This window comes from Jaculus jaculus, chromosome 1, assembly GCF_020740685.1.
Source record: "Jaculus jaculus isolate mJacJac1 chromosome 1, mJacJac1.mat.Y.cur, whole genome shotgun sequence".
Classification (NCBI taxonomy): domain Eukaryota; kingdom Metazoa; phylum Chordata; class Mammalia; order Rodentia; family Dipodidae; genus Jaculus; species Jaculus jaculus.
Genome location: NC_059102.1, coordinates 223361497 through 223376989, shown reverse-complemented (window position 1 = coordinate 223376989; position 15493 = coordinate 223361497). Strand labels below are relative to the sequence as shown.

Here is a 15493-nt window from a genome sequence, read left to right as displayed (position 1 = left end):
CAGGTTGGGCCTGAGGGCATCTTACAGAATGGGGCTGTGGATGACAGCGTGACCAAGACCAGCCAGCTTCTGGCAGAACTGAACTTTGAGGAAGATGAAGAAGACACTTACTACACCAAGGACCTTCCCATCCACGCCTGCAGGTGGGAAGAGGCTAGTGCACCTGGGGGTGTGGCTAAACTGATACAGATACAGGAGGAAGTAGCTCAGGAGGCCCTGTGATGGTCAGCTCTGCATGTCTGATGCAGGAGCTACTCAAGCAGACCTGCTAACCAGGGCTGCTGAGCTTCTTCAGGAGGGCAAGTGTGAACTGGATCTACTGTCGGCACCTTCACCAGGGCCACAGAGGGAACAGAGACTCAGAGATAGGTGTCCTTGCTTAGGTATTCACCTTGGCTCAGCCACCATCTTGGACAGGCACTGGGGCCTCCATGGCCCAGTCTGAGGAGTGAGCACAGCCCTGTCTCCTCCTAGGTAGGCCCCAGCTTCTTCCTGTTTGGTGGCTTTAGGGGTACAGTTTCTTGCTGTAGTCATACCTGAGCTGCTGTGAGCCCACCCTCATCCCAGGACCAAGCTGGAGATGGTGCATAGCAAAGCAAGCCCTGGTTCTCGCTGAATCAACTTTGCTCAGGCAGACTCTGGAGAGTGGGTGGTTTTGGGTGTGCTGATTTCCAGAAGAAGGGAGTGGATGCAGCACTTATTGCTCATTGCTCACTGTGTGAGCTCTACTTACTGTGGGTAGCCCTCCTGGCAAGGCCTGCACCATTTCCCTGGAACACAGTGCCCTCTGCTGGAACCTGGTAGCCACCACCTTCCTTGATCCTGAACTGTCAGACCAAAAGGGAGTAGAGTGACCCTTGATAAATGGTTCTTCACTGGAAGTGGCTCTGTGCTGGGTGCCCTCTGCCATCTCCCCTCCCTAGCTTTCTCACTGACCTCAGGCAGCCTGTGTAGTTAACCCAGGGAATTTGTTGGGGTTCAGTATGTGTTTAGTGAAAAATTTAAAAATATTATAGCTGGGTGTGGTGGTGTATGACTTTAATTTGAGCACCTGGGAAACAGAAGTAGGATTGTCATGAGTTCAAGGCCAACCTGAGATACAGTGAGTTCCAGGTCAGCCTTGGCTAGAGTGAGGCCCTACCTTGAAACACACACACACACACACACATACACACACACACACACACACACAAATTGTAAGATCTGGACATGTAGTGCATGCCTTTAATCCCAGTACTTGGGAGGCAGAAGTAGGATCACCATGAGTTCAAGGCCACCCTGAGGCTGAGGCTACCAAGTGAATTTCAGATCAGCCTGGGCTAGAGTGGGACCCTACCTTGATAAAAAACAAACAAACAAAAAATTGTAAGAGGAAGGACTTTTACATCCTACCAAATTAAAACCAGAGCCCCTTCCTACTCTAACTGTTGATGTTTGGACTTGTAGTTACTGTGGAATCCATGACCCTGCATGCGTGGTCTACTGCAACACCAGCAAGAAGTGGTTCTGCAACGGTCGCGGCAATACTTCTGGCAGGTAGATATGGGCTTGTATGTGAGTTCGAGGCTACCCTGAGACTGCATAGTCAATTCCAGGTCAGCCTGGGCCAGAATGAGACCCTACAGCAAAGAAAGGGGGTGAGGGAGCTTGTGTCTTAGTCCATGCTACGTGGATCTGCTTGTGGACTCTGGGAGGAGTAAAGCAGAGCACAGCAGGCAATCATGCTAACAAACTGTTTCTCCTCCTCTGTGACATGTGTAATGTGAAACAGATGGTGGTGTGTGACACTTCAGTGTATTTACCCTTAATTTACTCTCTGGCTCTTGGTTTATGCAAGGAGGGCTGGCTGGCTTTATTCTCATTCCCAGTTTGCATGTCTCTCACTGCAAGATGATCTGCTGGCAAGCTAGTTGCTCTTTTACTGGGAGGCTGTTCTTAGGCAGTCCTGAAGTCTGGCCTGGCTCATAGGCAGGCCTGAAGCTAATCCTGGCCAGATCCTGAATGTGCGGATTAAATTAAGCTCACTTTGTGGCACTGAGCTTTCCTTCTCACTGCTGATCAGCAGGGTCTTTGTATTGGGGACAGGATGAGCTCCAGCACAGTGCCTGCATGCTGGAGCTCCAAGCCCATGGCCCTTGATAGGGAGAGGCAGAACAGAGGTTGCTGGCTGCACTCCCAGATGCCAGCAAAGTGGTGCAGAGTCTCTGAGGATCATGATTGGGTAGTTTTCTGTAGAAGGTCTGGCTGCAGCAGTTGGACAGAGGCCTGGCTGTACCTGAGGGCTGTCTTTAAAAGATTTAAAAAATTTTTTTTAATTTATTTGAGATGAGAGAGGGAAGGCCTCTAGCTTAGGTGCACTCTGGGGAGTTGAACCTGGGTCCTTAGGCTTCACAGGCAAGCTCCTTAACTGCTAAGCCATCTCTCCAGCCCTGTCTTTAAAAGATTTTAAAAGAAAGTCATCTTGGGCTGGAAAGATGCCTTGGTGGTTAAGGTTGCCTGCAAAGGCTAATGACCTGAGTTCAGTTCACCAGTACCCACATAAAGCCAGATGCACAAAGTGGTGCATACATCTGGAGTTCATTTGCAGTGGCTAGAGGTCCTGGTATGCCCATTCTCTGTATGTCTTCTGCCTCTGTCTTTGCTTACAAATAAGTTTAAAAATTTTAAAAAGTCATCTTCAGAGGAACCAGGATGCCTATATCCCATCTTCAGAATGTTGTGGATTATTTATTGTTATTTTTAATTTTTTAAAAATTATTTATTTATTTATTTGAGAGCGACAGACACAGAAAGACAGATAGAGGGAGAGAGAGAGAATGGGCGCGCCAGGGCTTCCAGCCTCTGCACACGAACTCCAGACGCGTGCGCCCCCTTGTGCATCTGGCTAACTTGGGACCTGGGGAACCGAGCCTCGAACCAGGGTCCTTAGGCTTCACAGGCAAGCGCTTAACCGCTAAGCCATCTCTCCAGCCCTGTTTATTGTTATTTTTATTGAGAACTTTAATATATGAACACATTGCAAATAGGTCATTCCCATCAATTTATATATACTCTTACTCTGCTACCACCTGTTCTGGATAATTTGTGTTGCTTTGTTGTCCTCAGCTCCTCTTGTATTGAAAAGCAATTGAATAAAACTTAGCTGGCAGCCCTAGCTTGAAATGAACCCATCCAAGAGCCAGGAGGTGGGTGAAAGGCTTTGAGAAAAAGGCATGGCATGGCATAGTCTCAGCAAGGCCTGGGCAGAAGACATGTCTGTCATGGGGCCAGGCCAGGCAAGATAGGCAGTGGGAAGTCATGACTAAAGAGAAGAGTTGGGTACAGGATGCCACGAGTAGCCAAAGCAAGCAGGACAGTCCAGGGACCTTGTGACTGGTGAGTTGGGGTTGAGATTAAAGTCATAACAGGATTTTCCAGGAAGATGGAATGAGAAGTGCAGGCCAGACTTATGGCTGTAGCAACAGCAGGAAGGAACAGGAGATCCTGAGGCAGAACCACATTGCTGGCCCTTGGAGATAAAGCTGGCAGTCTGTGGGCTGTCCTGGTGGCTGTCCTGATTATATGGCAGCAAAGAAGGGGAAGGGATCGCAGTGCCCACAGCAGCCTGGGTGACATGGGAGCTGAGAAATGGGATTTAGAATAGAAAATTCAAAGAGGAACTGTGATGGGAAACCAGAGCAGGGTCAGTCCTGGGGGTGGCATCCAGATGAATGAATTGTGATTGACTCTGCTAATGGATCACCAATAGTATGAGAACCTTGAACAGGGTCCCCAAAGTAGCAAGTGGTAAAAAACCTAACTTGGGGTGTTAACCCTTCTTGTTTCATGGTTTCAGCCACATTGTAAATCACCTGGTGAGGGCAAAGTGCAAGGAGGTGACTCTGCACAAGGATGGGCCACTTGGGGAGACGGTGCTGGAGTGCTACAACTGCGGCTGCCGTAATGTCTTCCTGCTAGGCTTCATCCCCGCCAAGGCCGACTCAGTTGTGGTGTTGCTCTGCAGGTGAGGTGGTGCATCAGAGGAGTTCTGCTGCGCTCCACTTGAAGCATAAAACAGTTCCACAAAAGCAGAGTCTGTTGTGGATTTTCAGAGTTCCGAGCCCAAATGTGTGGGGAGACTATTTAGAGGGTGCACAATCATCCAGGACCACATAGGGGCTGCCCCTTTCTGTGTCCTCCATCTCCCTGGGTCAGGTTAGTTCTGATGGAGCCTTTCTGCTCTACCTCTACATAGGCAGCCCTGTGCTAGCCAGAGCAGCCTCAAGGACATCAATTGGGACAGCTCGCAATGGCAACCTCTGATCCAGGACCGCTGCTTCTTGTCTTGGCTGGTCAAGATCCCCTCTGAGCAGGAGCAGCTGCGGGCACGCCAAATCACTGCCCAGCAGATCAACAAACTAGAGGAGCTATGGAAGGTGAGTCCCCATGGTCAGGCCACCACACTGATCTGCAGACTATGAATGCCTGGCGGAGTCTGGCTTATGTACATTATTTAGCTGCCCAGTGAACAGCAGGCAGGCTATCCTGGGCTATCCAAGTGAGATTGCCTCTCAAAAAGGACAGAAACAGGCTGAGCATGGTGGCACACGTCTTTAATCCCAGTGCTTGGGAGGCTGAGTATAGCAGTCAGATTCAGGTTCACCGAGATGAACTTCCAGACCAGGCACAGTTATGAAGGAAGGGATATTTATTGAAGCTTACACATCCAGGGGGAGTTCCATAAATGGCAGAAGAAGCTGGCCTACCTTCACAGGACCAAGCAGAGAGAGAGAAGCACATGCCAAAAGCCAAAGCACACTTCAGGAACTCCTGCTAGGCATACTTTGCATATCTTTAGATTGAAATCTGAAACCCACTACCACACCTAAAGATCCACCCAGTGGCATTGCCTCCAGCCAAGTGGCTGCAGAATGCAAACTACAAACAATAAAGAACTGAATATATTGGGGGCCATCTATTCAAACTACCACACTGCGGTAGTAGGATTGTTATGAGTTTGAGGCCAGCCTGAGATTAAATAGTGAATTCCAGGTCACTCTGGGCTAGATGGAAACCCTACCTTAAAAAAAAAAGAAAAGAAAAGAAAAGAAAAGCATGTGTGGTGGCGCATGTCTTTAATCCCAGCATTCAAGAGGCAGTAGGAGAATTGCTGTGAGTTCAAGGCCAACCTGAGAATACATAATGAATTATTCCAGGTCAGCCTGAGCTAGAGTGAGACCCTATCTTGAAGGAAAGGGAGGGAGGGTCAAAAACAAGCTGATGTGGTGGTGTACACTTTTAATCCCATCACTTGGGAGGCTGAGGTAGGAGTATTACTGTGAGAGTTTGAGGCCAACCTGGGCTACAGAGCAAATTTCAGGTCAACCTAGGCTAGAGTGAGACCCTGCTTCAAATGGGATTGGGGTGGGACGAATAAACTCCCTGACTGCGTGTGATCTTCACAGAATCTGGGAGGTGGTGGCAATGAGGACATGCTCTGTGGGTTCCAGTGGCCTGCAAAGCAGGCCTGCCTGACTCTGCCTTGGTGTCTGTGTTCTTGCTAGGAAGGTGGGGTGGGGGATGTTAGGGGCGGCCTGAGTACTTGAGTAAGGCTGTGGTACATATTTACCCAAGAAAGTCCCTGTCCCTGTCCTCCTTGCTAGCTTGGAACCCAGCTTTGGAGTCTGCGGTCTCATTAGTTCCTTCACTAGGTTAGAGATAATTTTAGAATTGTTTGACCAGGAATTCTGTGAGTTCAGGTTCTAAAAATTGTAAACATTGGCCAGCCCAGGCACTTACCAGTTCTGTGGTCAGCATACCTAGATTCTGTCCTGCACACCATGAGGAGCTCATGAGGATAGTAGGTGCCAGGGGAGGGCTTTAAGACCATGTTGGTACAGCATGAGGGAGGTGAGGCCCAGGGGTCTGTGGCAATCAGAAGAAGGCTAAGCTAAGTTGGGTGTAGTGGCACACACCTTTAAACCCAGCACTCAAGAAGCAGAGGTAGGAGGACTGCCATGAGTTCAAGTCCACCCTGAGACTACTGAGACTACATAGTGAATTCCAGGTCAGCCTGAGCTGGAATGAGACCATACCTCGCAAAATAACTGGTGGGCCCCTGACTGTGGGACCAGGTATCGTGGGGTCTTTAGGTAGATTCATGGGGAATGGGGTGAACAGGGTGCTGTTGTCACCTGCAGGAAAACCCTTCAGCTACCCTGGAGGACTTAGAGAAGCCAGGCGTGGATGAGGAGCCTCAGCACGTTCTCCTGCGGTATGAGGATGCTTACCAGTACCAGAACATCTTTGGACCCCTTGTCAAGCTGGAGGCTGACTATGACAAGAAGCTGAAGGAATCACAGGTGATGTGGCATAGTGTGTGGGCTTGGGGTCTAACAGTGTCTTTTCTGAGCTTTGCAGGTACTCTCCTTTCTTGGTTTTGGGACCTGGATTGAGTGCCCACAGGATTTGGCCAGGGTTCTGGGGCCCAGAGTGAATGGCATCCACCTGCCAAGGGTTTTGTTTCTAAATTCAGCAAGATCCCTTTCGGTCTGGTCCACAGCTTTGCCATAGCCTCGGTGTCCAGGAAATGTGAGCTTTGTGGCCACTAGCTCCTTCTCCCTCTGCAGTGGTTTATGCTATCCGTGGAGCTCAGCACGTTGGGGCCTGCTTCAAAGTCTGCTGCTGGGCCATATAAGTGGACTTGGGTTTCTTGATTGTTTCTTTCCCAGATGCTGGATGTCCAGGCTGTTTGCATCCTGCACTGCAGCCCGAAGTGTGCATAGCAACTGGCACAGCCTTCTTGAAGGCCTATGGGGACCCCAGCATGTGTGCGTATAGGGCTAACTGGGCTCTTGTTTCTCGTGTGTTCAGACTCAAGATAACATCACAGTCAGGTGGGACCTGGGCCTTAACAAGAAGAGAATCGCCTTCTTCACTTTGCCCAAGACTGACTCTGGTAATGAGGACTTAGTCATAATTTGGTTAAGAGGTGATTTTAAGTTTTAAAATATTTGTAACCATAAGTAGCATAAAATTCCTAGTTCCACCCTGTACTGTGTCCCTTAATTTGAACACTTCATGGTGGAAGCTATGACCCACATTGAAGAGCTAACTGCTATCTCCTTCACTTCACCACAGACATGCGGCTCATGCAGGGGGATGAGATCTGCCTACGGTACAAAGGGGACCTTGCACCCCTGTGGAAGGGGATTGGCCATGTCATCAAGGTCCCCGACAGTATCCTTCAAGACAATCTGCTGGGATAAAGGGTTGATGGGACCCGAGGCGGGTGGGTCCTGGTGGTGCCACCCTTCACTGCCCTATGGAAACCCCAGGCCCTCAACTTGTTCTATCCCTTCTTCTGCCATATGGAATATACACAGTGGTGACACTGGGTGCCTTAGCCAGAGCTAGTTCTTATCTCCATGCTCATGCTGCTCCACTGTGGAAATTGGCCTGGGGTCTGATGTAGCATAGGTTTTCTGTGTGGATGCTGAGGGAATCTGGTCTCTGAACTAAACAAAGAAGTGACACAAACCAAAAGCCAGGGACCCTGTGGGAGGCAGCCAGCTTTGGACAAAAAGCAGACTTAACTCTGGGGTCAGATTATGGTGATGAGATCGCCATTGAGCTACGTAGCAGTGTGGGTGCCCCTGTGGAGGTGACGCACAACTTCCAGGTGGATTTTGTGTGGAAGTCCACTTCCTTTGATAGGTGTGTATCCTGCCAGCTCTGGTGCCCATGACTCCATTTAGTTATGCTGGCCAGTGCACTCCCTAACTCTGCTTTCCTCTCTCAGGATGCAGAGTGCACTGAAGACCTTTGCTGTGGATGAGACTTCTGTGTCAGGTTACATCTACCACAAATTGCTTGGCCATGAGGTGGAGGACGTGGTCATCAAGTGCCAGCTGCCTAAGCGCTTCACAGCACAAGGGCTCCCTGACCTCAACCACTCGCAGGTGTACGCTGTGAAGACTGTGCTGCAAAGACCACTGAGCCTGATCCAAGGCCCGCCAGGCACGGGCAAGACTGTGACCTCAGCCACCATTGTCTATCACTTGGCTCGGCAGGGCAATGGGTAGGCACTACCTGGACCTGTGGTTAGGAAGCTGAGGGTCCCAGTGGGGACAGTGGTATCCAGTACAACCAAGCACCTAGCATTCACTGTTCATTAGTCATATGAGCGCTTGCTCTTCAGAAAATACTTAGAGACTGAGTGGGCCCTGCCCAGAGCAGCAGTGCATCTTAGGCATCCCTAACCCTGAAAGCCTTACACATGTTGACAGGATGATGAGGTGGTCATTTAGCCCATAGTGGGTCTTCCAAGAGTCAGGACCAGAAAACCCAGCCAGGTAATAGGAAGCTCTGTGCATGTTCAGTTTGGGTATGGTGGCACCTGGCTGGAGTCTAAGCAGCAACACTGATACTCCATAACTAATGACACACTTGTTCACTGCAGACCTGTGCTGGTGTGTGCCCCGAGTAACATTGCTGTGGATCAACTCACAGAGAAGATCCACCAGACAGGGCTGAAGGTTGTGCGCCTCTGTGCCAAGAGCCGGGAGGCCATTGACTCCCCGGTATCCTTCCTTGCCCTGCACAATCAGATCAGAAACATGGACAGGTGGGTGTCAGTAGGGCCTGGTTTGGGGAAATGGTCATACCCATTATTGTGTGCTGACCTCCAGCCACATGTGATCACAGCATGCCGGAGCTGCAGAAGCTGCAACAGCTGAAGGATGAGACTGGGGAGCTGTCATCAGCTGATGAGAAGCGGTATCGCGCCCTCAAGCGCACTGCTGAGAGAGAGCTACTCATGGTGAGCCCCAGCACTGCCCACAAATGGTCTGTCTACTTGCTTCCTTCCGCTAGGTCTTTGCTTTTGGCCTAAGGGAACTTAACTTTGTGGTTGCACTTTTGAAATAACCTAGGGACCCTTCTCTCCTTGCCTGTTCACAGATAGGAACACATGGTTTCCTATGTGGCTTCCACTCTGCTGCCCTCTCTGCTTTGCATGTTTGGATTGGGCTAGAATATTTTGTTCTGTTTATTTATTGAGAGAGAGAGAATGGGCATGCCAGGACCTTCAGCCTGCTACAGGCATGTGTGCCACTTTGTGCATCTGGCTTTATGTGGTTACTGGGGAAGAGAACCTGGGTCCTTTGGCTTTGCATGCAAGTGCCTTAACTGCTAAGCCATCTCTCCAGCCCTCCAATCTCTATCTTATCTGCCTCTTTCTCTCTCATAAGGAAAGAAAAACTATAAGCTGAGAATGGTAGGGCCTTTTAATTCCAGCACTTAGGAGGTAGAGGTAGGAGGATTTCTGTGAGTTCAAAGCCAGCGTGGGACTACAGCTTGGGCTAGAGTGAGACCTCAGAAAATAAAAATAACAGGGCTGGTGAGTTGGCTTAGCAGTTAAGGCACTTGCCTGGAAAGCCTAGTGACCCAGGTTTGATTCTTCAGTACCCACGTAAGCCATATCCACATGGTGGTATAGGTTGTGTTTTTTTGTTTGTTTGTTTTTTCAGTGGCTAGAGGTCCTGCTGTGCCCATTCACTGTTTTTTGTTTGTTTGTTTGTTGTTTTTTTGTTTTTTTGAGGTAGGATCTCACTGTAGCCCAGGCTGACCTGGAATTCACTATGTAGTCCCAGGTTGGCCTCGAACTCAACGGCAATCCTCCCACCTCTGCCTCCCAAGTGCTGGGATTAAAGGCGTGAGCCACCACACCCGGCTGTATTTTTTTTTTTTTTTTACTTTTTTTTAAAGTTTTTTGTTCACTTTTATTTATTTATTTGAGAGTGACAGAGAGAGAAAGAGGCACATAGATAGAGAGAGAGAATGGGCACGCCAGGAGGTAGGGTCTGTCACTAGCCCAGGCTGACCTGGAATTCACGGTGGAGTCTCAGGGTGGCTTTGAACTCACGGCAATTCTCCTACCTCTGTCTCCCGAGTGCTGGGATTAAAGGCATGTGCCATCACGCCCGGCCATTCTCTGTTTCTTGCTCTTTCTTTTCTTCTCTCTGTCTCAATAAATGAATAAAAATTAAAATATCAACAAAGATTTCAGGCCAGTCTGGACTGTGCAACAAAACCATGTTCCCAAAATTTATGTTCATCTATGTGCATGCTCAAGAACACACAGCTGCTGAGAGGGTATGGAACAGAGTGGTCTGCATCCTGCCTTGCCAGCCCAGTTATTGAAATGCCAGTGGTCTGATGCCGTGCACCCTCTCCTCCAGAATGCAGATGTCATCTGCTGTACCTGTGTGGGTGCTGGTGATCCAAGGCTGGCCAAGATGCAGTTCCGTTCCATCCTCATTGATGAGAGCACCCAGGCCACCGAGCCAGAGTGTATGGTTCCTGTAGTCCTTGGGGCCAAACAGGTGGGTGCTGCAGAGGGCCTGGGAGTGGCACACTGATCCCTGTATGCCAAGTCCTGAGTGGGGCCCCTGTGGGGTATAGGGTTGCAGCTTCCTGGCCTGCGGGTCATTGGAGGCCTGTGGGTCATTGTATGTGCTGATCAGTTGTCCTTCCAACTCAAGTCATGCCACAAGTTGGCCTCTAGTATATTGTGAGTTGTACTAAGTTGCTCTGTGCCTGAAGGATGGGCTTCTTGCTGCAGCTGATCCTTGTGGGGGACCATTGCCAGCTGGGCCCAGTGGTGATGTGCAAGAAGGCAGCCAAGGCCGGGCTGTCCCAGTCACTATTTGAGCGCCTTGTGGTGCTGGGCATCCGCCCCATCCGCCTGCAGGTGCAGTACCGCATGCACCCCGCACTCAGCGCCTTCCCATCCAACATCTTCTACGAGGGCTCGCTCCAGAATGGTGTCACTGCAGGTAACCTTTGGGCTCTGGGGGGTGGCAGCACAGCATAGTGAGGAGATGCTGCCTGGTGGCTTTTCCTGGGGCTTCATAGCACTACTCTCACGGGCGTCTTCAGCGCAGTGTAGTCAGGGCTGGGCACTTGAGTGTGTGTGGGATCCCTGTGCTGGATGTTTAGTCTCTGTACCTTCTAGCCAGGGCCCACATGCCACATGCACTAGAACTGGTACCAACCTGACAATTTTGGCTTTGCTGGGCTCTGCTCAGCACTTTGTGAGTTCCCAAAGCCTAGAATCCCAAAATAGCCATGGGCTGTGGGAGTCCCAAACTACTGTGCAGGTCCCCCTGAAGTCAGAACCACTTTGATTACAGCAGGGCTTCTGTTCCCCTGTATTCGCTGTTGTGTGTATCAAGGTGCCTGGTTAAAGAGGAAAGGATTCATCTTCATAAGCCTTGGTGTCCTATCACCTTCAGTATGGCAAGACTAGCTCTGAGACTGGGTGGGTTACAAGGTTTCTTGGACTCACAGCACACTGATCGCCACCACACAGTGCTGGACAGGTAAATTCCAGCAGATGATCACACTTGTCTCTGAGGACAGCAGCTTGCAGCACCTGTTGCCTGTGGTGGAGACTGAGGGCTGTAAAGGATGAATTCTGGTAAACTCATTGCCTCTTAGCATGGGGACAGGTGACATTGCTGGAGAGCATCCTGGTGCTATCCATGGAACATGTTGACTGCCCATAGTGTGTCAGCTGTGGAGTACCTGTGTTACTCGGCATGTAGACCTCCCATACTACCGGGTACTGCCTGGCAAGCCACAGAAAGGCCCAGCCTGCCTTCCTCCTGAAGCTGCACGTGCCCCAGGGCCCAGTTGCCTTCCATGAAGCTTATCCAGGACAGGAGAAGCCTTGTGAAAGTGCAGAATAAGGTCACTCTGACACACCATTTCTCTTCAGTACAAGGTTTTTTTCATAAAAATAATGTGAGTTTGTCTTGAATCAGCATGGACCTTGTGGTTGGTTTCACAGGTGTCATTCACAGAAGTGCAAGTTTCTCAACTGTGACAGTGAAGGGTCCTGGTGACCCACATCTGGTAGCCTAGAACAGCACATTCAGATGAGATGGGTTTAGTTGTGCTCGTTTGGGGCACTGTTGGATGCTAAGCTAGAAAACAAGGCATATAGCACTGGGGGAATATCATGGTCCCACCAATCTAGACCCCTCTGGCCCTGCTTTGCTCTGAGTGGGGATGTTCCTCTGATCCTGGAGTAGGCAAAGCTGTCTTAAACAGCTCTGGCACTGAGCATGCTTGGCTCTAGTGCCAGCTCTGCTCCTGCATGGCTCTGCTTAGACCTGGACACCACAGTTCCACCAGGCCTATGGCACAGTGTCCATCTTGCTCTGTGGGCACAGTCATGGCTATGGCCTTCCTTTTCTGGCATGACACCTCCTTTCCCTCCCCGTGCAGCGGACCGTGTCAAGAAGGGGTTTGACTTCCAGTGGCCACAGCCTGATAAGCCCATGTTCTTCTACGTGACCCAGGGCCAGGAAGAGATTGCCAGCTCTGGCACGTCTTACCTCAACAGGTGAGCGTCTCTCCAGACCCTCACCTACAGTACTTAATCCGATCATGTTTCCCAGAATGCTGGTCTTCATGCAGCCTTTCTCAGCCCATGTGCCTTTACTGGCACCCCAGTAAAGGGTGAGGCATGCAGCTGGGGCAGTCAATTCCAGTAGACCTTCATGTATCTCACTCTCAGGATTTTTTTTTTTTTTTTTTTTTTTTTTTTTTTTGTATTTCGAGGTAGGGTCTCACTCTAGCCCAGGCTGACCTGGAATTCACTATGTAGTCTCAGGGTGGCCTTGAACTCATGGTGATCCTCCTACCTCTGCCTCTTGAGTGCTGTGATTGAAAGCCGTGCACCATCACGCCCGGCTTACACTCTGTTTTTGTGTAACTTCGACTATCTGGAGTTACTAGAGGTCTGTGTCAGGCTAGAAGGAACACTTCCTTCACCTGGGCAGGGACCCCAAGGGGAGGCACCACTGATAGTCTGGCATTCTCAGGACGGAAGCTGCCAATGTGGAGAAGATTACCACAAAGCTGTTGAAAGCTGGTGCCAAGCCTGACCAGATTGGAATCATCACACCTTACGAGGGCCAGCGGTCCTATCTGGTCCAGTACATGCAGTTCAGCGGCTCACTGCACACCAAGCTTTATCAGGTACACACACTGCTGTGCCACGCTTACACCGACATACACTTTCCACCTTTATGTTAGTTACCTGGCCAGCCACTTGGGAGGGTACATGACCACATGTCACAGTATTCCTGTGGAAATTTGTGTGGCATGGGACTATGTGATGTACCACAGATCAGAATCATGGACCAAGATGTGCATCAGACTGGTTTTGCAATGGGAGAAATTAGGTGCTGGCCAGAGTGGACATGACATTTTTGTGCCTTTAATAATGCCAGTGCAGTGTCTCCGAGCATGGGGTAGACACAGCCCTTAGCATTTCTGCATACAGAGTGAACTTGGGTGAGCTAAGGGCTGGCATCATATGCTTGGCTGTGCTCTGAAGCTTCTCCACTACAGGCCTGCCTAAACCTCTGTCACTGGTGACTTGTAGTATACAGCTGGGGTTGCTCAGTGGCAGAGCACTTTTCTGGCATGTGCAAAGCCATGAGCTTCATCCCAACATGACAAAGAAGGCAGGGCTGCTGGGGGCCCAGGATCCCTGTGATAGGGCAGTCTGCCAGCTGACAGAACAACACTGTCTCTTCAGGAAGTGGAGATTGCCAGCGTAGATGCCTTCCAGGGACGCGAGAAGGATTTTATCATCTTATCATGTGTACGGGCCAATGAACACCAGGGAATTGGGTTTTTAAATGATCCACGGCGTCTTAATGTGGCCCTCACCAGAGCAAGGTAGGCCATCACCTGGTGTCATGCCCTACAGTTGAGGATCAGGTCCCTGGCCAAAGTGCATACATGTGAGGCCGAGAGTCAGTCCAGCTTTTTGGCTTCCTTTATTGGTTCAGGAACCTAAATGTCTTCAGTCCATAGAAGACCCCAAAGTGAGCCGTGTATTCCCACAGAGCCCCAGGTAGCACTACCTGTTCCCTAGCTGGGACCCTGGGGGCCATCCCTACAGCTAACAAATGCAAGGGGAGCAGCAGGTCACCTGTGACTCAAGCCCCCCCACAGGTTCCTTCCCCACCAGCTCACATTGTTTGTGCTACCCTCTCTGTAAAGTGCCACCTTGTGTGGTGGCCAGTGTTACTTGGTCTGTGGTACCTAGTTCACTTTAGGGGAGCTGGAAGTGTCCTTGGGGACAGCCAGTCTACCTGTGCTCACTGATCCTGACCTCATGCTCAGGTACAACACCAGGGATAGGCTAGAGTCACCACCACAGGAGTAGTCAGGTGCATCCTCACAAGCCTGTTACAGGTATGGCGTGATCATTGTGGGCAACCCGAAGGCCCTGTCAAAGCAGCCGCTGTGGAACCACCTGCTGAGCTACTACAAGGAGCAGAAGGCACTGGTGGAGGGGCCACTCAACAACCTGCGGGAGAGCCTTATGCAGTTCAGCAAGCCTCGCAAGCTCGTCAACACTGTCAACCCGGTGAGCTCTGCCGGGCCATCTTGGCAATGCAGGGAGGTGTGGTGGGGCTTGTGCAGCTCATTCACAAAAGGTCTTTAGTTGGGGTACTCCTTGCTGGACCCACTCTGAGGCACCTTCTTGTATTGGGTGTTGGATCTGCAGGCTGCCAAAGTCTGGGTGGGTGCTAGGAGTTACCTGGCTGCAGTGAGCAAGGACACTAGGCATGACAGTCAGGAAATAGCCTGGACTTGAGCACTTGACCCTGAAGATTCCCACAGCCTTCCCTCCTGCTATTGACCCGACACATTCCTCACCCTTTCACAACTCCGCAGGGGGCCCGCTTCATGACCACAGCCATGTATGATGCCCGGGAGGCTATCATCCCTGGATCTGTGTATGACCGCAGCAGCCAGGGTGAGTTTCCCACGGGAACAAGTCAGTGTATTGACTATTCCCACATATCAACAGACAGACAACCCTGCCCACTCCCTTTGTATCTCCTTGGCCTTGCCCAGTCAGGATGGTTGTCAGTCCCTTTAGGCCCCTGACTCCTCAGGTTTGCTGGGTGCTGTTACTTTGGGAATCACCAGCCTCAGGCTGGATGTCACCTCTGTTTCCTGAGTTGCCCTGTCTTGTGGTCTCCTTCCATTAACTCTGGTACTCACTTTTTGGTAGGATGTGCAGAATGTGGATGAAGCTTGCTGTTGAGATATGTGTAAATGCAGGGTGTTTTCCATTTCCTAGAGTCCCACTGGCTAAAGACTCTTAGAACTCCCTGGAAGAAAAGGTGTATGCATTCCCAGGCTCTTGGAGGCCATGCCAAAGGGAACATAGGTCTTTCTTGGAGTATAGCCAGCCTGGTGGGGCGCTGACTGTGCTGGTGTCTTGCAGGCCGGCCCTCAAACATGTACTTCCAGACCCACGACCAGATCGGCATGATCAGCACAGGTCCCAGCCACGTGGCCGCCATGAACATCCCCATTCCCTTTAACTTGGTCATGCCACCCATGCCACCACCTGGCTACTTTGGACAGGCCAATGGGCCAGCCGCAGGTGAACAATTTCCTGCCACCTTTCTGG

The 15493-nt window shown here is 50.6% G+C and overlaps 1 protein-coding gene across 2 annotated transcripts in view; it reads left to right on the top strand.

Moving 5' to 3' along the window:
* Upf1 (UPF1 RNA helicase and ATPase) overlaps nucleotides 1-15493 on the top strand; it is a 31576-nt gene that overhangs the window by 13962 nt on the left and 2121 nt on the right. The window contains exons 2-20 of one of the 2 annotated variants that reach the window (XM_004666006.3): nucleotides 4-143; nucleotides 1447-1536; nucleotides 3836-4003; nucleotides 4235-4415; nucleotides 6180-6341; nucleotides 6853-6970; nucleotides 7120-7218; nucleotides 7587-7695; nucleotides 7781-8059; nucleotides 8441-8605; nucleotides 8686-8800; nucleotides 10221-10364; nucleotides 10604-10817; nucleotides 12274-12391; nucleotides 12873-13029; nucleotides 13595-13737; nucleotides 14260-14434; nucleotides 14746-14827; nucleotides 15305-15466. In XM_004666006.3, coding sequence (XP_004666063.1) covers nucleotides 4-143; nucleotides 1447-1536; nucleotides 3836-4003; nucleotides 4235-4415; nucleotides 6180-6341; nucleotides 6853-6970; nucleotides 7120-7218; nucleotides 7587-7695; nucleotides 7781-8059; nucleotides 8441-8605; nucleotides 8686-8800; nucleotides 10221-10364; nucleotides 10604-10817; nucleotides 12274-12391; nucleotides 12873-13029; nucleotides 13595-13737; nucleotides 14260-14434; nucleotides 14746-14827; nucleotides 15305-15466 — 2821 coding nt within the window. The remainder of the gene's footprint in view (nucleotides 1-3; nucleotides 144-1446; nucleotides 1537-3835; nucleotides 4004-4234; nucleotides 4416-6179; nucleotides 6342-6852; nucleotides 6971-7119; nucleotides 7219-7586; nucleotides 7696-7780; nucleotides 8060-8440; nucleotides 8606-8685; nucleotides 8801-10220; nucleotides 10365-10603; nucleotides 10818-12273; nucleotides 12392-12872; nucleotides 13030-13594; nucleotides 13738-14259; nucleotides 14435-14745; nucleotides 14828-15304; nucleotides 15467-15493) is intronic. The other variant, XM_004666007.3, reaches the window with a different exon arrangement.